The sequence below is a fragment of the Myxocyprinus asiaticus genome, chromosome 4, assembly GCF_019703515.2.
Source record: "Myxocyprinus asiaticus isolate MX2 ecotype Aquarium Trade chromosome 4, UBuf_Myxa_2, whole genome shotgun sequence".
NCBI lineage: Eukaryota > Metazoa > Chordata > Actinopteri > Cypriniformes > Catostomidae > Myxocyprinus > Myxocyprinus asiaticus.
Window position 1 is genome coordinate 23,432,157 of NC_059347.1, and position 22,239 is coordinate 23,454,395.

At 38.2% G+C, this 22,239-nt stretch overlaps 1 protein-coding gene across 1 annotated transcript; it reads right to left on the minus strand.

Annotated features, from left to right (window-relative positions):
- Window positions 1–1,298: 1,298 nt before the first annotated feature.
- LOC127439459 (nuclear receptor subfamily 2 group F member 1-A) lies at window positions 1,299–10,631 on the minus strand. Its single transcript, XM_051695672.1, has 3 exons — window positions 9,337–10,631; window positions 7,632–8,159; window positions 1,299–5,165 (listed from the first exon to the last, which is right to left on the minus strand). The coding sequence occupies exons 1-3, from the start codon at window positions 9,767–9,769 to the stop codon at window positions 4,891–4,893; spliced, it is 1,236 nt and encodes a 411-aa protein (XP_051551632.1). The 5' UTR covers window positions 9,770–10,631; the 3' UTR covers window positions 1,299–4,890.
- Window positions 10,632–22,239: the final 11,608 nt, after the last annotated feature.

A 22,239-nucleotide genomic window follows, 5' to 3' on the forward strand; every position in this document is an offset into this window, starting at 1 on the left:
ATTGACAATTGGTTTGCATATTCTGTTTGATTGCGAAGATCTTAAATTCAGTTGCTTCGTTTAATAAATGAATATGTAAACTGCATGTGCAATTGAACGTAAACACATTTTTTCCTAGCAAGAAAAAAAAACATTTAAAATACAACTATTTTATTTGTTATATTGTACTTCACATAAAAATGACAACACGTGAATTCAGAAATGAATTGCATTCATATTAGCCTATATCATAATTATTTAAAAATGGATGTGGTGCGATTGTTCAACTTTTCTCTTATCTCCAATTAAGTTACTAGTTTTAAATTGCCACATGTCCGTTGCTAATCGATGGAATTAATAACCTTTATTATGCTCATTGCAATGAAAAGTATGTAAAGTAGGAGATGCATCGCGTTGTGTATGGCTAGATATCTCTTTTACTTGTCAGTGGTCGGTATGGAATGCTAATAAGAGACCCCCCTTCTTATTCTGTCCCTGTGCAGTTTCATTCCCTTTCTCTCTGCACGCAGAAGGGATCGATAGCTGACCCGATGGTTTGGCCAAAGCTTTATTTATCTGGCGATGCAATGATATTATCAGCCTTGAACGTTATATACAGCAAACGTCTACCTAAATCAACACAAAGGGATCGCTTACACAGCGATCTGGGCTTTCTCGCCTCCGTATACCTCACACCAGGCACGACCACACACACACACACACACACACACACAGACACACACACACACACACACACTTGAAGTGGAACACACATACACACACAACTCTACGGTTCAACGAAGTCGCGCACGCACACACACATGCGAGCACAGGCGTCGCCTTATGTTACGTTCACAACTGGGGATATTTTATATCCTGTTGTGTTGGATTTGATCCACGGCTTAAGCTTGCTGGGAGCTCTCTGGACGCAGAATTATGCAGCAATCATTGAGAATGTTAACAGAAATGTAGCGTCATCCCTGTGCCTGCATATGGCCTCTGTGGCATAATGTAAACAGAACATTTGTGTAATTACAAAGCAAAATGCACAAGGATAAATCAATTAAAATCATTCCTTTCCCACATCCTTGTCTTACTTGAATGTAGTAGCCTTACACTTTACACTATCACAATTGGTGTCTGACCAAATGGAGGGAGGAATGAATACATAAAAAGACAGACGGACGATAGATAGACAGACAGACAGACAGACAGACAGACAGACAGACAGACAGACTAGATAGATAGATAGATAGATAGATAGATAGATAGATAGATAGATAGATAGATAGATAGATAGATGGATGGATGGATGGATGGATGGATGGATGGATGGATGGATGGATGGATAGATGGATGGATGGATCTTTGACATGATATCACTCCTTGCTTGTGTGTTTTGCTTATTAAATGAAACAACACAAATTAAGCTTCCTTTGGATATACCACTGTAACGACTAAAGTGCTCCAGATCGAAGAAACGCAGACGTCTTAACCAGACGCTCAGGCCTCTGTTCTTCACCTCCAAGCAGACAACGTGAAAAACGATAAATTATGTCCGAACATCCTAAACTTGTCAGATAAACACTCGTACCTCAGTCAAGCGTGACTAAGCTAACAGCAGTTACATTCCAAGCGCACAGTGACAATTTATTTTCTGCTGGAAACTGAATGTGCCTTCGGTAGTGCTTTTCGTGAGGTAAAACTACCATGCAAACGCCCTAACCTACTTCAAATCTAAGTGAGAAATCGACGTTAACGACTGGCATTCAATTAGAGATCAAGTGTATTTAAAATGTACGAAATAGAAAGGATAAATTCAAACATCCGCGCATGAGTACACAACACAGGCTGACATATGCATGTATCTCAGAGAACAGAATAGCTTTTTTTTTCTTTCTTTTTTTTTCTTTTTTTTTTTTCTTGTTGCATATGATTCATGTTCTTTTATGGATACATTTTGCTTTGTTAATTAGGAACACATGGCACGAAGTAAGTCCTTAGCAACTATTGCTTTATATAGCCTCAAGTCCAACAAATGTAAATCTCAATAGAATGCGTTCCTCTCATTCGGCTATTTCCCGTGAAATAGAGGGGGAAAAAATCTTCAGGGATTTTGATCTCATTACTGGTGAACATGAAAGTGTTTTAAGTTTATGCTCAATGGGATGGTCAACACTTTAGTCAAAGCATTATATCACTAAAAAACAAGGGCACACTTGCCTTTGTTATTGTTTAGGGGCAATTTTAGGCCTACTGACTATGATTTTAAAAATCGACAACGCATTGAATATGATACGAAAAGTCTCTCTACTTTTCCTCCATGAGATCAGCAGAATTCCCCCGGTGTATTTCATCCCTCTCTCCTTATAGCGACTAATCTGAACATATTTAACCAAGACAGAGCCATTGTTTTGAACATCTGAGGTAACCAGTCAGAAAATAAGAAAGAAGAACTAGGCCTTTATGGTCTCGCTTGCAGTACACTTTTTCCTGACGATTTTATTTTATTTTTATTTATTTATTTATTTATTTATTTTTGTAATGGGTAAAATAACAGCAGAGGCAATCAACAGGCTATAAACGCTGGTGAAATTAACGCTCATAGGCATTAAGCATTATCGGCCTTTGCGAGCATATGTAAATAGTACATTTGTATATTTCGAATAAAAAGAGAATGGAATATTTTGGCCATGTGGTTTCTTGCAGCCCGCTTTGACTCCATCTTATATGCTGAACCACAGACAGCTTAAAACTGCGCTACAAGCAAAAAGATTATTTGCATGAAACATATGTCAACGCCAGTATTACCTGGTAGGTTTACTGAAAAACAATCTAATTCACACATAATTACTGCACGGGATAAATCAAACCCGCATTTTATTTCTGTTATTAGGTAAAGCTCTCTTTATGGGAAACAAACCGAGAACCAACATAATGATTGGATATATAAAAAAAGCAGCACTTGATAAAAATGTCAGTGACACTGGGGTCAGCAGAAGTTCTTGACAGTAGGTATAACTCAACAACGTAAATATATTTACGTGTGTATTAAGGACAATCGCGTGCTTTCCTCTCATGGTTCTGGCCAATCATATGAGTCTGCACATGCATTTCTCCCTATCTCGGTTCAATGCATCACATTTAGTGTTCCTATCGACCGGCTTACATGCGGCATTATACATATCTTAGATTGATCATACAAGGGCTATAACTGCTATTACGTTCCTAGTGAAAACATCTGTCCTAACACAGATCCGTTCACTGTCACCTCAAAGTAATAGTCTGTTTGTCTAGATGAATTTGTTTTCTTTTTCTCTCATCTTTGCTTCTCAACACTGTGGTGAGGAAGAAAACTTCATTGCCTTATTAGAGGGCTGGTATTTCTGTTCATCTTTCCCTCGACTGTGAGCAAGTATTTCAGTTCAGCCTGGGAAAAATATTAAACATTAATGCGCTGAAACAGGCATAGATCTTTGAACCAGTCGGCAGCAACGTCACAGAAATCTTATTCTGCGCACGATGCGGTGCCTCCAGATAATATAGAAAACGCACATGCTCACCAAAGAGAGCACAGAGAATAAATATGCCGCTTAAATGTAATCAAATGCTTGCATTTGTAACATCTGTGGTATTCTAAGGTTTTACAGTATTTCAGAAATTCCCTTGATGGATCACCGGAAAGTTCTCGGCGGGTTTGAAATGTAATGTCAACATACATGTCAACAACAAAACGTTTTAATGAAACAAACCTATGTTTTTTCGTTGTCCTTCCTTACCAAACAGAAATAAAGTATTTCCTTTTGCACCACTGCATCCATGTAAAGCACACCCCAAAGACCCTCCATCAGAATGGCTTATATAGCAATAGCATGAACAACATTGAATTTGCTGAGAGCGAGACAGTGTTGCCTATTTCCTTTTTAATAGTATAGTCACCATCACACAACTTTATCACGCGACCCTTCAGCACAGGCATATCATGGATTGAGCAAAAATGAAAGGCAACATCCAATAATAATAATATAAAAGAAATAGCGAAAATATCAAGACGAAACAAACAAAATGTATTTGAAAATGATATATTAAAAGTGCTTTTGATTTTCATGTCTTTTAACTCTGGATGATGATTGACTCAACACACACTCTCGCGCACACTCACACACTCTCTCTCTCTCTCTCACACACACACACACACACGACCAAGAAAAAAAAGTTTCACCGGTGTCCTCTCCTTAAAATGTCCATGAGGTCAGTTTTGCCGAAGTTGCATGTCCATAGCATCAAGTGGGGGGAGGTTCAACCATCAGTATATTGTCATTGCGATTAGACTGTCTTATTTGACTAACGTTTTTCTTTATTTTTAAATTCTCACTTCAATTTTAATTCTTGGAGAACATAGCTTCAACAACAAATATCGCACTCATTATAAGAAGCAAAAGGTTATATCAAAAATCATTAGTATAGAATCACAGAAAAACTGGTTTAGAACCAGAAAAAATACAAAACAGAGATACATAGACACAGGACATTTCTTATAATTGCTTGGAAACATTACTTTCCCGCTAAGTCTTGCTCATTTACTGCGCATATGATGTAATTCATTTTATTTGTACGTATTTTGTTCTTTACAAAGAAAAAAAAAAAGAAAAAAGAAAATAAAGACTAGTATTTTACAAAATGAAGAGTGTTCTTGATGACGACGATGGATTTACACGGGAGCAAGTCCAGTCCTTTAATCTTTGTACATTACATATTCCATTTCGGTCCCAGAAGACAAAAAAAAAAAAAAAAAAAAAAAACAACAGTGTCTTCCTAAGTGGTCAGAAATTAGGTCCTATATATAGTCTTCTTGAAAGGGGTTGCAGAATTGTGGTCCTTTAGTCTTTTTGTTTCATTCGCTCATTCGGATCATTGAATGGACATGTAGGGCCAGTTGAAGCTGCTCCCGGATAATAACATATCCCTGATGAGGGTTTCAATGGGAGTTTTACCTACCAAGCGAACGAAGAACAGCTGTTCAATTACTGAGGAAGAGACAGTGCGGAGAGAAGGCAGCCGCAGTAAAAGCTTGCCAAAGCGACTGGGCTGGTTCGGGTACTGGCTCCTCACGTACTCCTCCAGGGCGCACTGAGACTTCTCTTGCAGGCTCTCGATGTGCGCGGCATCCGACAGGCCGCAAGCGTCTGAGCAGACAAAACACAGCACAGAAAAGAGGCCTAGGTTATCATTCAGCATCAGCGTTACGTGTTGTTGACAAAGTGAGATGAACAAACATGAGCTCAACATCATGCATCACGCAGCGTATACGGCTGCCTGTAATATAAATAAACAATAAGACGATGCAGTCCCTCAAGAGTAATACAGCGTAGTCCCTGCGTTGTAGGGGACATTCTGTACGCACGCTCACAAATCAGACTAAACAACGCGTATACGCAGAGAAGAAAGCTTTGAGCTCGCACTCGATTGGGGAGCATCAAGAAGGCGGCCATGTCTTCTGGAATATATGGAAATAGCTACAAAATTGAAAGAGAATCGGGTATGGTAATAACCGAATTATGACCTAATTACTCTCCAGATGCTACCGAGCCATTAGAGCTAAAGTACTTAAAGTACTATGTCACTATTATAATATTGCATCTGTGCTAAAGCTACTCAAAAGAGAGTTTATGTTTTTTTCGTCAACTTAAGTGATAGTGTAAGGGCGTGGTATGCAACATGCCTCAGAGACTGATCTTAATTGCACTGGACTGGAGCGCACTGCGGTCAAATACAATAACCTTCCGAACTTCTGAACTGTGCTAAGTCCTTGCTAAAATCTCTCAGTAATGTGACCTTATGGGCCACTTTCTGCTGCAGCCAGCATGTGCAAAGAGAACTGTTATAAAGAGAGAGAGAGAGAGAGAGAGAGAGAGAGAGAGAGAGAGAGAGAGAGAGAGAGAGAGAGAGAGAGAGAGAGAGAGAGAGAGAGTGCAACAAAACACACTGTAATGTTTTTCGCATGTGTAGGAATGCCTTTGTTAATAGGTTACTTAACGATTTACATTTAAGTCTGAACTCAAGAGAGGCGCATTATTAATTATTAATCCAGCACGTGAAAAATGTAGACCATATGTCCCAGCTTTAAGATAGCATCGCTTTCGGCCTGCCAACAAATCAAAACTAAGATATAGTTATCATTAAAACATATTGCTCTGACGGATTATGGATTAAGAATCTGATTTACTGAAGTGCAAGGCACCGACTAGTCGCTTTTTTCAAGTTATTCTAAAAGGGTTATCCAGTCAAAACCCAAAATATAGGACTTCTTTGAAAGGAGTTCATTGTTAAGAACAGAAAATACGGTTGTGTGCGATACTTATACGATATTTGTTACGATATGTACATTGTATATGTGCATTTACATTGATATAAACATTGTGCGATACCATATTTTTAGATGTAAAGATGCATGTTATACATACTTTCATCAACAATAACGCATCGTTCTGAAGATTAAGAAATAACACACAATGCACAACCGACCGTGGCCTACTTAAGCTTAACTTAAATGCTGCTATTATAACCTTAAGGCAGAAAGTACTGCACATTTTATGACTGCAAGGCACAGAATAATCAGGAAGATATGCTTGTCTTGTTTCAAAAGCAATAAGCGAGACGTCTGCTTAATTGCTAATACAATAGTTCCTATGCTTTCCTTTCTGGCCTGCACTCCAAATAAGTAGTCGTGCTACTTTGTTTTTTTTCCCTCAACAACGTGTATAATTCAAACTATTAAAATAAATCTGTTCAATTTGTTGATTCAATTAATATAATACAATCAACTGAAATAATATTGCAGACGAAGGCCAAATCGTCACAACTGAAACATAAAATGCACACGTATTATAAATAATATTAAAAATAATGTTATAAAATGTCATTTTATACTTAATAATACACACCAGTTACAACGCAATTGGTCACTTGGTGTAGAACACTGCTTTGGTAAAATTGTTAACTTTGCTCATTCTTTTTATTTATTTATTTATTTATTTATTTATTTATATTGTAATTAGTTTTTACTATTGTGTAAACGAACTCATTATTTAAAGGCCAGCCATCAAAGTCTAATGGATATTTATGCGAATTCGTATAGTCGCTTTCAAAATATCACCCTATAATTGCGCCAGTAATCACGTATTCATGTGTAGGCCTCGGTAGAAAGCTTTTTCTAAACAGTAATGGTCTCAGATGTTTATAGACAGTAGCATCTACAATTACTTGATTTTATACTTATTTATAAAACGTTCTCCTACATTGTCCGAACTTTCCCAAACACAGGTTACTGTCAAACCTATAGATTTTCCCCTGGATTTTATTTTTGTTCAGGTTTATGCATCAAAAAAAAAAAAAAAAAAAAGAAAAAAATGTATTTATCAGCGCCCACTAATGCTATGTTAATAATAGGCTACATCTTTGCTGACCACAATAATAGTCGACATTTTGTATTGCATCACATATTTTTATATCACCCATACACGTATACTAAAGTGATTTTAAAAATACAAAGTCTGCTTGAGTAGCAGTAGTCAGCTAGATGTCAATGCTTATCCTCTCTGTATGGCACTACCCCCTTATCTCGTTTAGTAGGCCTAGTCTCACACACTCACCTGATGTGAAAAGCACTATTGCCTTGATGCAGCTGTATTCTGCGGAATCGACGTGCAGAGCTTTGAGCTTCTCCACCTGCTCCTGGAAGATACGAATGTGATCCATGAAGGCCACAACGCGGTCGGCCGACATCGGCGAAGCGTGCAGGCCGGCAGCGGCGAGCAGCGGGGCCACATGCAGGGGCATGGAGCACTGCGCCGCGTTTAGCACAAACAACTCGCTCCATGTCAGTCTGAGAAGGGACACCTGGTCGGTGATCTGCAGGTCGGGAAAGAAAGGGATGTTCCTCGCCCATTCCACAGCACTGAAGAGCAGGCGAGCTGCAAGCTCACAGATGTTCTCGATCCCCATAATATTATTGGGCTGCATGCACTGGCTGCCATAGCGAGACGTAGGATAAGGCTCGGCCCGAAGCAGTAACGAGATGTATCCGGAGAGATAACAATGCCCGTTCAGAGGATCCCCGTTCGTTAGCGCATACTGGCCCGGGTTCGGTTGTGTTGGAGGCATTCTTCCTCGCTGAACCGCTGACAAAAAGAAAGAAAGGGAGAGGAAATGTACATCCAGAACTGAGAAACATCATTGATGTGGAAGCTTCACTGCGAGTGAATGAGTTATCTAGACCACTGCCTCACAGCTACAAAAATACATCTAAATCACAAACTATTTACTGCATTGCTATTCGAAGAAAATTAAGGGTGTAATTCATATAGTCTTTGAGGTCCTCATCCTATTAACCACGTCGATTATTAAGTGATAGTAGCCTACTGTTTACATTTGTATGTGGGCTAAATATGAAGACACATACAGACACACTCTTTTTCTATCTTTACACACGAACAAATTAAGTTTTAGATTATTTGTATGCGTTTTTGTCGGAGCTGCAAGTAGGTAGTAAACATTATAACTGACAAGGAGCGAGCTTAAATCAACACTAATCAGTGTAAAACTATACATCATATGTAGCTCAACACAAGCAGCCTCAGTTTTATTCAACTGCCAAGTTATAATAATATTTGACATAAAACACAAGCCTGTAACATATATATTTATATATACTGTATTAAGTTTACAGGCAGTGTGATGATTACAATTCCAACAACTATGGAATAGGAAAATAATTTTTTTTTTATCCACAATCGAGCATAACGACAACGTATTCAAATAAATATACATATATAGGCCTATTCGTATGTTAATCGAATCTGTTTTTTTTAAGACAGTTATAGAGGATAAAGGCACTTTCGTTAAACTCAGTTAATAAGAGTGGGCTGCAAGTTGCTAAGGCCATTGTTCTCACACAGCTGAGGTTGAGTGGGGACAGACAGGCCTCTAGACATTTACTCGCGGCTACGGCTGAAAACGACAGCTTAATACAACTTATTTTCAGTGATAAAAGCTCTAGCCCCTTATTTCAGTAAGGAACTGTAATAATAAGTTGAAATGGGCGCTTTGCTGTTTGCCTAAACGATGATATGCTGTGCTACCAAAACGACTTTTATTGCATGCATGCTGATCTTGTCTATGCGCGCGGATTTGTATAACTCCCTGTACGCGCCCCTGACACTCTTAAGCACGTAAGCCAAATTTATTTCGCGTTTGCCTGTGTACAGTCAGTGCGACCTTTATGTAACCTGCCCGTGCTGTGCACGCAGAAGCCCTGTGTGTAGTAACAGTGTATTGCGTTCAGAAAAATATATTCACCTTCCCGCCGCATGCCCACTTTTAAGCACTTCTTTAGCCGACAATATTGGCACTGATTACGATGATGCTGGTCAATAGGACAGTTCCTGTTGGCACGACATGTATATGTTAAGTTCCTTCGGACACTCCTCTTGAAGAAACTTTTGCATCCCTCGCAGGTGAATTGACCATAGTGCTTGCCGCTCGATTTGTCTCCGCAAACAACACATTCTATATGCTGCTGGCTCTGTCCAGAATTTTGACTACCCTTGTCGCCAGCCGTGCCCGGTGTGGACGGGGGTCCTGGCTGACTGGGGGTTTGCGGAGTGTGTGGTGCTGCTGACGCCGCCTGCTGTTGCTCCCTCGCCGGCTGAGCTGCTGGATTGGGGCCGCTCGGAGGTCCTCCGGCCACGTCTTCCTGCGGATCTCGCCAGACGCTAACTACCATTGCCATATCTCGGGCCCGAAAAGTGCTTTCAAGCGAACTGGTCGCTCGGATATCGGAGCAGGGATAAAGGGAAGCCTTGGACGAACGGCAGCGCGAAGTCAAATCGGAGCACTCAATCTCATAGAAAAAAAGTAGGAGCAGAAAATGGTCAATACATTCAAAATACTGGAGTCGATAGAAAGGCACCCGATCAGGATATGCAATTGTCAGGAGGCCAGTTCCAAGGTAAATTGCAGTCAGCCATTCGGGAACCCAATCGCGTATCGAGAAAGCGATCCCAGACGGTATGAAAAGAAACCAGTTTTCTTAAAAAATGTCGCAATGAAAATTCTTCACATTGATGCTGAAGCAAAAAGAATAGCTTTCTGGAGCAGCGGAGATCCAAGGTGCTGTGCAAAATAAATTCCCTTCTTTTTTTCTTCCTTGCTCTTCTCTCCGTCTTCGCGGTTGAAGAGGAGGAAACACTGAAGAACGGATTTCTCTATCTATGTTCATGAATAAAGCTCATCTGGTCCAGCAGAAAAAACAACAACAACGTCGTCGGAGTGCCCATGTAGTTTCACCTCTCCAGTAAGAACAGAGCAAGGAAAAGAAGAAGAAGAAAAAAGAAAAGAAAAAAAAAACCTGATGGAATATGTAAGAAACCGAGACCCCCCCCAAAAAGAATGCGCTTTAACGGAGTACCAGCGGAGCAATGTTTCCGAAACGGAGATCTGCGCGAATGTCTGTATATAGTGAACTTTGACACTACTATTGAAACTGACACGTTTCTATGGAGATCGCTGCGCCTTATATGGTGCTCGTGTCAAGGAGCCAAGAGAGGGGCTGCTGGCAACTGATAATCAAAGGCGACTGACTGGTCAGAACCCTGCATCGCTGGGGGAGAGAGAAAATGGGAGGCTAAGGTTAGCCAAGCCTCCTTCACTCCATTGGTTAGAGTCCTCGCTCCGCGCTACCTACGACTGAGGGCTCTAACAAGCACAATTTACATTGCGCTCGCCCCTGCGCTGCTATTTACTTTGAAACCCGATTAGAATGGACTCTCTTTTGTCAAAAAAGAGGAAGAAACCCCAGAAAAAAGCGGCGTAAAGCGGGATGAAAGCAATGACTGAACTATTCGCGCACGTGAAATATAAACAAATGCGCGCGAGGTGGAGGGACTGGCGCGAGCCCCTCAAACTTTAGAGTGCTTTGTTCAACGCTATAGTCTTAATTAAAAAAATACCCAAATACACCCACCAAATTTGAACTATGACGACCCCATTACTGTTTTACGTAATTTTAATACAACAAAAAGAGCTCGAAATCACTTAAATCAATGCATAACCCATATTTTTGCATGCAAACAATATTAGCACAGAGTATAAACGAAGAAACAAAAGTATTTGGACACACGACTTCCACTAGTTTGATTGTTGAAATATATCAGAATAACGGAACACCAAATAAGTGACTGGGAACACAAATCAAGCAGATAGCAAGCATATGAGAGACGAATCCTAGGACTATATTGTAATGTAGACTAATGTCATGTTTCAGAGTGTTTTTACTGATTTATTAAAGAGGGACGTTTCTACGTAGCCTATAATGCATAGGAAAACCGGCTTTCTGTGCATGAATGCCGAAGGCTGCGCTTTACAGGATTATAATGTCTGGATCGGGCTGCCATCTAGCGTACAGTAGACAATTACAGCGACATTAAAACGACTAATTTATTGTTACCAAGGATGTTTAGCCTATCAAATGTAGCTCAGAGACGATTTACGCTTTGGGATGCATGTTTATTTAATTTATTTTAATGCTCTATTTGCAAAACATAAGATCACGAATTATTTGTTCATGAGACTTGTTCAACATTACGCCGGTTTAAAATGAGCAGTGTCTGAATTTAGAATTTTTTTTTATTATTTTTATTTTTTATTTTTTTAGAATAAGCATTGTTGACTATTGCCAGCTGCCATCCTTTAAATGCGTAAACGAGAACAATGTAGACGAGACAAATATAAACCTCTTCGTATATCCTCTGACAGACTCTAGTTGTCAGAACTTTCTTAAACATGAACTCCAAGAGCTCCAAGCATGAGAAGTCCAAGAGTGTGTACAGAAGGGGAAGCAAAACACCGACATCCGAGCGTCCACGAAACAATCTCGTGGTGTTTTCAACTCAACTCGCGGAGCTTCCTCCGTTTCTCCTAACACGGATCCGCAGAAACGCACGCTGCTGTCTTCTGTTCTTTGAAAAGGTGAAACGAATAAGATTAAAACGAACAAAGAGAAACTTCCGTAAGTGTACAATCAAGGTTTTACTCCACAGATAGGGAAGAGAGCGAGAGGGGAGAGGGGGAGCGGGACAGCGAATGGGAACACAAGGCACGCATGAAAGCAGCACTGAAGAGATGGTAAAGTGGACACTTGGACATTCAAAATACGAGCGCCCAACGACTGGTGGGTATCACTTGGGATCGGCTGTTTCTCAGTTTGGTTCATATTTTAAAGGCAAGTAATTTTATTACTTTATACAATTCCGGCATTAGTTGCATTTCATATACAATTCATCTTGTCATGTAGCCTACGTGAACTTTCAAACTAAAATCTTTGAAGTATATCAAATTAGGACACCCAGGTGAATGCAACGCGAAAGTAGACAATACAGAATTCTAATCATCACTAACACTAGCCTGCTTGATCTTAGAAAAAAAAAAAAAAAAAAAAAAAATGATGCTAAACTTGACGGACCGTTCGCCTTTACGAAACACCTTTTCACATGTGTTATTCGGCTTGTATGATCTCGTAATGGGAAGATCGATAGCAGTCTGAGTGTCTAAGTGATAACGTCAATGGATTAAATGAATTATACGATACACCTTATCTAGATTAAAGTGGAACTGACGCATCCACTGAAACATAACAAATAAAGAAATATAAAAGTAGTTGAAGAAAAAAAAAAAAGCTTTCTAAATACGTCTCTCTCAAATGACTTTAAAAGTAGGCTATGAAAGACAAGCTTGTTTTGACTTCCAGCAAATTAGATACACAATCCAAGACGAATGGATTCAGTTAAAGATATTAGAGCACATTTAAGTATAATGACTTCTTATGATTTTTGGGACCATATCATGTCTTTTTAGCGATAGGCGATAGGCCTTTTAATGAGTTAAATCTAAACACAAAGGAGGAATGTAAATTACTTGCTTAAAGCATTCATTTGTCATGAGTTGAGTAATGAACGTCTTAATTATAATAAAATAAGTTAACTCATAAGCTTAGTTTGTGATCACCATGATACTTCTATGTATTTGAAATCAATACTGGCCTAAGAGATTACTCTTTATGTTAGATAACGTTATAATAAGGGGTAAATATATCACAATGCCAATAATAATAATTATGATAATCATAACAATCATAATACAATTATTCGTTTCAAAGCACCCCATGCAATTTGTAACGTGGTGTTATTTCTCTTGATGGTCGTGCAACCTCGTTTAAAATCGCAATAAACAACGTCCTTGCTATACCATTAAGTCTAATAGATATTCCCTATACAAGAACTACCACAATAATAAAATAGCACGAATGGTGGACCTCCTACCAAGTGAGCCCAAATCCGCTCGAGTCAGATAGCCTAGTGAAAACTCTAAGGGCACAGCAGGGATACAATATTTCCACATTTTAGCAGACACTTTTGATAGCCTATCTAGTTGACTTTCAAAAGACCGTTAATAATAGGCTACCAGTTGTATAAGCTAACATTTAGCAAACGCATTTACATCACTAATTATCTGAATTCTGTTGTTTCTGCCTATCTTGCCTCGTGAGCAATGCACTTGTTTAACCGACTAACTTTATGTTCAAGTACACTAACTCTACTTGTAACTGAATTGGATTTATATTGGCCTATATTACAATGGCTTCATAACGTATACAAAGAAATGGCTGAACTGCTTTACACCAGACCAGCCATGTGCACATTTTAGAAATGAAATGCAATTATTGCTTAGATTGTACAATTGTTGCAAGCAAGTCGTATTTATAAATATGATTTGAAAATATACGCAAATATACTTCTAAAATGGGCTACAGAATGTACTTTTAATCAGTAGGCTAGAAAGTAATAGGCTATTTTGAAACCGTAAGCAAAGCAGACCTTGATCACAACCTTGAAACACAAACATGTTTTAGATTAAAACAGCCGAGAAATGAAATGTGATGAACAGCAAATTGATAAGCTGTTATACTTGATACATCAGATAATGCTGTTTTTTTTTTTTTTTTTTTAAAGAAATCAACATCTATATTTAAGTATTGTGTTGATGAAAAAAATTCCCCAACGCCAGGACAGATAAATTGCTCTAGTTTGATATATATATATATATATATATATATATATACACACACACACACACACACACATATACACATATACACACACACACACACACACACACACATATATATATATATATATATATACACACACACACACACACACACACATATACACATATACACATATATACACACACACACACACACACACACACACACACACACACACACACACACACACACACATATATATATATATATATTGGTCAGTGGAGAATACCTTTTTTTTTTAACACGTTGCGCGCCTCTCATGCAGTGGTGGGTTTTGTCAGTTTGAGTAGAAGTGAGTTGAAAGGGAAGAGGAGGGGGCTTTTGTTCAATTTGATCCCTAACTATTTGGGGGCTCACATTAGTGTTGAAAGGGACGATAAGGTCACTTGAAATCGCCTTTTATCCACTGCTATTTTCTCTATGGATCAGCAACTTTCAATGGACATCATCTAATAGCTCTTAATGGAAAGGGTAGTTGGGAGAGATGTGAGCTATTGAACAGGTGACTCGCTCATTAAAGTTTAGCAAGAATTGGGCATAAATAATTAACTATTTGAATATACCAGTTGTGTTTATTAGAATGAAGGTATTTTGGGCACATCGGTTAGTTTACAGATATGGAGATCTTACTGAATTTAGGCCTAGCAGTTACCGAGGAGCTACAGACGTCAACTGAAACATACGTTCTGTCATTTTACATGTTGCCTTGGCAATCTTTTAATAGGATATATATATATATATATATTAAATGTATAATAAAGTCTGGGGCACTATTGATTGTGATATGGGGGACCGTCGGGGATGACGTAGAGAAACAGGTAGGACAATATCGCTATTTTTACAGCCATATCAATTGTTCAAGTGGCCCACAAAACGGAATGCATTCTCGAATTCCGAATTCATTATGAAATAGTGAAGGCTATTATTGTCGAAGAAGGAGGCGATGTTTCTAGTTAGCTTGTGGTAGTATAGCTTAGTTCCAGAGACTGTAAGTGTATGCTCAATGTAATGGCTTTATTGCTCACAAACATCATCTATTTAGAGCTTATGTGCTAATTAGTTTGGATGGTCTCAGATACCAAGATCATATACATCAGTCTGCAGATTAAACATGCCCAGACCCACAATAATTAGGCTACCTTACGCTTTTGACATTCCCTCAGAAGGCATGAAACCCACAATAATGGCACCAAAGTATTTCATGCTGCCAGCAACAAATCGACTTACTTAAATTTGACGACAAGGATACAGATTAGTGGTGTGTGGTGGTAAAAAAAAAAAAAAAAAGGTTAATATTTCAATCATTTTCTCTAAAATACATCAGTCCAGACCTATCAGCAGACCATTAAACTTTGTTATTGCAAGGGATTCCCCGCAGATTCAGGAAACTACGGGTCAAGTTTGTTCTAAAGGAATTCAACACAGAATGTATACTAGCCTACATCCATACAACACCCACCCAACTTTTATCTGCTTAAATTATTTGGACGTTTGCCTTAGTTTTACAACAAATGTCCGAACAAGAGCGAAGCTGTATTCCTAGCAAACCGCTTAACACAAAAGAAGAATCCGTAAGAGAAAGAAAGATAAGAGACTGCAGGTACAGAGAGAGAGAGTCGCCTCACATATTCATAATGGTCTGCTTAAACCGACCCGTAGCAGGCATTTAATTGGAATTTCGTCTGTCATGGGCAAATTCACGTTGGAAGACAGATGAGATTAATTGCTTTAAGAATTGTGATAATGTACACCTGCAGGAGTAGTACAGATAAAGAGACCTAATGTCTGACTTTGTATTTCATTTAAGTGGTTTAATTACAAAACAGTTGTAGCATTATTGTATTGTAAATTGTACTTATATTGCTATAGAATTATTACAGGTGTACTTGTACCTACATACACAACCTCAGGCATCAAGGTATTTTGGTGAGGCATCAGGGACAAAGTGATGGTGTGAGAGGGACTCATAAGGAGCTCTGAGCCTATAGCTGCACACACTTGCACACACACTTTTGTTTTGCATGGTGGTGGGGACTTTCCATTCATTTTTAATTGTTTTATACTCTGCTAAATATAATTTCTATCCCATACCCCTGAATGTAATCCTCACATAAACACTTTTGGAGACATATCTGCCGCGTCAAGGCAAAATGCAGTAATAACTGAAATAGGGTCTCTCAAAATATGAAACTGTGACAGACAGGTCTGCCTCAACTAGGATTCAGATTACACAGAGTGGGACTACTTTATAATCCACATATGGCTGGACAATCAAAGCTAGACGTTTTGACTTTGTAGGGCAGCATGGACTTCTGTATAAAGTAATATAATATAAAGCTAACTAAAATAACTACAGACTAACCCTAAATGAAACCCTAACACTATCCAGAAAATAATACATTGTTTTGCTTTAAAAAAACAAACAAACATTATTTGCTTTATTTTTTAATCGTTTCTATAACTGAGGATTTCCCAGAATGTCTCAAAAGTATGTTTTGTTCGATTTAGATAACCTCCACACAGACACAACCATAATTGTACATACTCTCACACAGTAAACTGGCATAAATAGATAATAAAAAATGCAAGGCAACTGAAACATGATGAAAAAATAGGAGCGCTGAGGATGTCTGACTTAATTGACAGCTGTGCTTGGAAATAGAACTTAAAAAATATTTCAAGATTTTCAAGAAATTGACATTATACATGTCAACAGAGCATGTTTGTCTATGTGAAGCAGGTGTAGCTTTATAGTGAAAGTGTTCCTTCACAAGTAAACTGGTTACAAGTTATTATGACTGACCAAAGTGACATTAATATCTGGTTTCTCATCTATAAATGAACCGTTGGTTTGTTAAACTCACGTCAAGCACTATTCTTGGTTATTAATACTGGATATTAAACTATGCTATATTTTGAATCACAGTACTGACAGTTCATCATTATCCCACCATTTCAAAATTTCATTATTTTCAGTTCTCATCCACAGGGCTGGGGCCCACTAGGGGCCTCAGCAAACTTCCAAGGGGGGCTCAATATGACTTAAAAATGTAAAATAAAATATATGAAAATTATTAGATTAAATAGCTACAAATAAAATTAAGATTACAGCATGTAAACTGGCATATTTCTCACTCCATTGAAAATGCAGATTATTATTTTTTCATTATAGTCTGTGCGAACTGTAGCCTGTGTGGCCTTCTGGGGCATTGAGGGGGCCTGCAAATGTCTTCCTGGTTAATGGGGGGCCTTGGAGTCAAAAAGGTTGATAACCACTGTTTTAATGTATATTATTAACAGCTTTCAAATTTTACATATGACAATATTTATGTGCATGCAATATATTTATCTACATAATAGCACGTAATATAATAATATAAGCACTTCTGAAGTTATTAATATTACCTTCTTTTAGTAGTCATACTCTATCCATTCGTTTAGATTTGCTTAAGTTGTAAGACATTCTGTTAGGATTCATAACTACAGAAGTAATTGTTTAGGGTGTGGTGTAGTATATCTATGTAAACAATGCATATCACATTGGTATCTGTTTAGTCTCACTTCTAGCAGCACACAGTTGCTTGCAACATGTAAGATGATGACAAGAATCAGCCACATTTCACCAAAATCTGAACAGTAGGTCTGTATCAGGCCTTCTGCTCTCAATTTAAATAACAAACATCAAATCAGGAATCAGATCAAGAGGAGCATTCAAGTTTTGCCTAAACAATGTCCATCCAGTCACTAAGCAAAAGGTTTCTCATCATTACCATCATCCCAAATGTAATCTTTTTGACAAAGAAACTGACTCGTGTAAGGTTTTGAACACTTTCACTCAGCTTTGTCTTACACATGTCCATGGTAAAGGCTCACCAGATAAGGAAATTTGGCCACCAAAAAACTATTTGTCCCTGTCTTTTTTTCCCCCTTTATCAGAGTATGTCTGCAAAGGGCCTTGACATTGTGTTTAGTGATAGTTTACAGATAGTTGCACTGATACTGAGGGATTAACTCCTTGTCTAATTTTTCTTCTTCTGTGTATTAATAGCTAAAGGGGCACTTGAACTTTTAATAAGCACATATTTTTCTCTGTTTCTTTTTCAGATTCTCAAAGACTGGCGGCTATGAGATATCAGCAGAGTTAAGGTTGAAAAACACATCCAAGTGGTTGGATTATGTTTTATAGTATACACAGTGTGTACTCTGTGGCATAAACTAATACACATGCATACCCTGACACAAACACATACTCATGCACATTCATAAAATGTAAAACCAGTGCCTACATCTCTGTTTACACTCTTGTACTGTATATTGAGTGTCTTCTTTCCTTCTATCAGTTCTATCTGTCTGCAAAGGAAATAATGCAGCCGTCATTCCTAAACACACATTCCCCAAAGTAGGAACCCCCCACACCTCTTAAAACATCAGCTTTTGATAAATATAGGTATAGGTCACCACAGCTTTTATTTCAAAACTTTGTGAAACAGCAAGTTTTCAAAGTGACTCCAAATGTCCCCTTTAAACCCCATGGTTAGGACAGCAGTTAGTGAGGGACTTCCTGCATGGAAAGCTGTGTATATTTTCTTTCAGTGAATTGAACATCCTGCAGATCTTAAATTCCATTCAGCAGTAAACTCCCTGACCTCTGAGCACAAAATTAGGTACATCATATAAACAAGAGACAAAGGGGAAAAGAAGGACCAATAAAACAAAAATGAAAGACAGAGGTAAAAAAACTTGACAGTGGGAGAATAAAAAGGAGATAACACAAAGGTGAGCTTACACTTTTTCTGTGTTGCAGTTGTTCATTATTGCTTATTTAATAGAACAGAAACTAATTGACATGATTAATAAAACAGTGACATGCTTTAAACATTTTCTATGCTAGTCATTGTTTTTGTAAAGTGTAAAAAGTTCAAATGTGCATGTGTTACTTTAGCGAGCTATTTCTACCTGAACTGACCCTTAAAACATACTTTTGTTTGTGTAACTTATATAGACAGGTTCAGTCACATTTAATATTTTTGTATTGAATAAAAACAGTTAATTCAGACCACATAAAGGACATTTTTAGGTTAAATGGCAAACAGTTTAAATTAGTTAGTGTAACCAATTATGTGTGATAATGAATTAAGCAGCCCATTTAAATACATCCAGGCAACTATTTTTGCAAATACAGCATGTGAGACCTATTATTAGTAAAGTACATATGCATGCAATAAATTATGATCATCTTGAACTGTCATTCTATTCTATGACTGAAAACACAATGATGAAGAATAACCATGAATGCACTGACGTGCACTGAATGAGGCAGCAGGGGCGCAAGCTAATAGTCTTGTGGAAGGGTCCTCCGAGAAAAGATTAATTTTCTCACTTTTGTTTTGAACAAGCTTTTGAGTGGCATCCCTTCCTGCAGCAGCGCCCTTCAAGAAAGCATAAAATGCAGTTTTAAATTTGCCCCGGAACATCGAAGTGCCGTTACCTCAGATGAGTAACAGGTCAGATAAAAAGTCCACTCCGTGTATTGTGTTGTAAGTTCATCAAAAGAATAATACTTGATTGCTTCCGACATCGCATACCACTAGTGTAGACAAATGTATTAATTAGGCTATAATGGGAGCGGTCGCGTCGCATTCAGTGACATAAATTAAATTAGACTTTTACAGAATATTGACATAAACTGAGGGAGCTGTCAGGTTCAGCCAAAGCCAGTTTGGTTTTGTTGAAACTAATAAGCCATTAGACTAATCACTTTCAGAAAAATACCATTAGGCTACCACAGTACTGCCACTCCCTATACACATATTACACAGTCTGCATAGAGCACCAGCTCCCTAGGGGGGCACCATCATACCCTAGAGGGGCACCAGAAACTTCACTGGCTGCCCTTACTCGCATGTTATACATTATTCAAGGACCCTGTAGCATTCGCGGAACACAGTCGATCGCCTTGCGCACTTTCTCATGTTCATATGTCATGATACTGTCATGGTACTCCAAGGTACTTTAAAAAATACCATGGTTTTACTACGACACATGTCAAAAACATTGGGTTATCACAGACCATGTCTGAAAATAAACAAATAAACGAGTGTTTTACCATGGTGCTTTTTTGTGAGAAATATAACAGAATAGGCTATTACAGTATTTGTGATAAAGGAAAAATATATATACAAGAAAATGGTTAAATACTCAAAAAGCAAAGAAATTAGTTAAATATTTATATTTAATAATCATTTAAAAAAATAAATAAATAAAAAAAATATCAGTGCCCTTTTTTATCCTTCCGCCTCTGTCCCTGCTAAGGTCTGTGCACGTCACTGCATGAAAGTGTGAAGATTTTGGAATTACACTGACAGGGTTCTCAGTTGTTCTGAAGTGGACTAATATATGTATGCCTTGTCTGCCAATGAGTTTATTGAGCTATTATCAGTTGACTGATGAAACAAACTACTCACCAGTCAACATATGTTCCTGATTTGCTGGATTTAGTTGATTTGAAGCCATGTGTTTTCTGTTTTGAAATTATTATGGAGGTTTGCAACAGAGCGTTCTCTATGGATCACAAACATCAGAGTTGGAAAAACAATATGATTTAAGAATATGTATTTAGCATCAAGAGATGTGGTGTATTTCAGGAGGTATTTTAATCCATGTGTTCTTTTCCCCATGGGGTATATTTCTTTATTTAGTAAAATACACAGTTTTATTGTAAACATTGAAATAAAATATGTGGCTGCTTGCTCTTCATTCCACAATAACAACATAATTCCATTGGCTAATCACTCCTGTTATCATTTCACATCAACATCATGTCAGTTATAGCAAATAGTTTGTGTTGATTCTGATGTTTTGATCCCTTCCTCTTGATTTGAACAAAACATACTGCTATTCATCTATCTTTTTTTTTTTTTTTTTTTTTTTTGTCAACTTAAAGGTGCAGTATGTAAGATTCAGAAACTCTTGTTATTAATGACACCTGTGGCTGTTAAGTGAAATGCAGCCAGCTATCTGGTGCTCCTGCTCGTGCACACACTCCATAGGGACAGGAGCGAGCATCAGCCAAAACAATGACGTAACGTACAAAGAGACTGAACGTGATTCACCGGCATCATGCTGACAGATGATGTAGCATAATTAAATTACACAGTTATGATTGTTTTACTACAAACTTTGAGACTAAACTATAACTACTTATCAGCTAACATAGCATACTGATACACACATACAGATACATACTACTGCACTATTCCAGACAGTTTACTGTTGCACTGCAGTTGTGTTGCACTGTTGTATGTTTTGTATGTCATATATTGTACTACGAATAAGAAACCAGCGTATTAGCTTAAATTTATCCTGTATACCTGACTTTTAGTATAAAGAGAAGATCGTTGAAATTATTTGAAAGTTACGAAGCAAGGTAGCTTGCAATTCGTCAATGTTAGCAGGCAAGTTCAAGTTAGCTAAAATTACACAGATCAATCCTTATGGCACTATATTTCACATGCTTTGCAGTTATGTAAGCTTACCTGTCCAGTAAGAAGAACACCAATTCAGGGTCGGTTTTGATCCCCAAAACCGAACGAATGTCCCTCCAGGAATCGAATGCTCTGTTGATGTTCACTCTAGTTTTCACTCGACCACGATCACGTTTCCACTTAGCCAGATGGCATACAGTAGATAAATACTCAGAGTTTGTGAAGCAGTCGTGTTGTGCTAGGAGCCGGCCGTTTGCTGGATTCCATCTCTAAGATAACGTTACCTAGTGTTGCAGACTGTTGTCGCTGTTGAATAGCAGAAGCACTGAGGCAAGGCTCTCGGGAGCACGCATAAACGTCACATCCTTTGGATTTTCCTGGCAAAAGCGACCCGCTCCCTTCACATGAAAATCAGTCTACAGGCTTTAATAGGCAACCTAGGAAGTCCGGGAAGGGCTCGTTTTTTAAGTTGCGTTACAAGCCGTTCACACATTGGCAAAACATTTTTTTACATGAAATTTACACGAATATTACATGAAAATTGTTACATATTGCACCTTGCAAGGTAAGTGGCATCCCCTCATCACTACGCAGGGCAGGGTTTGCCTTATT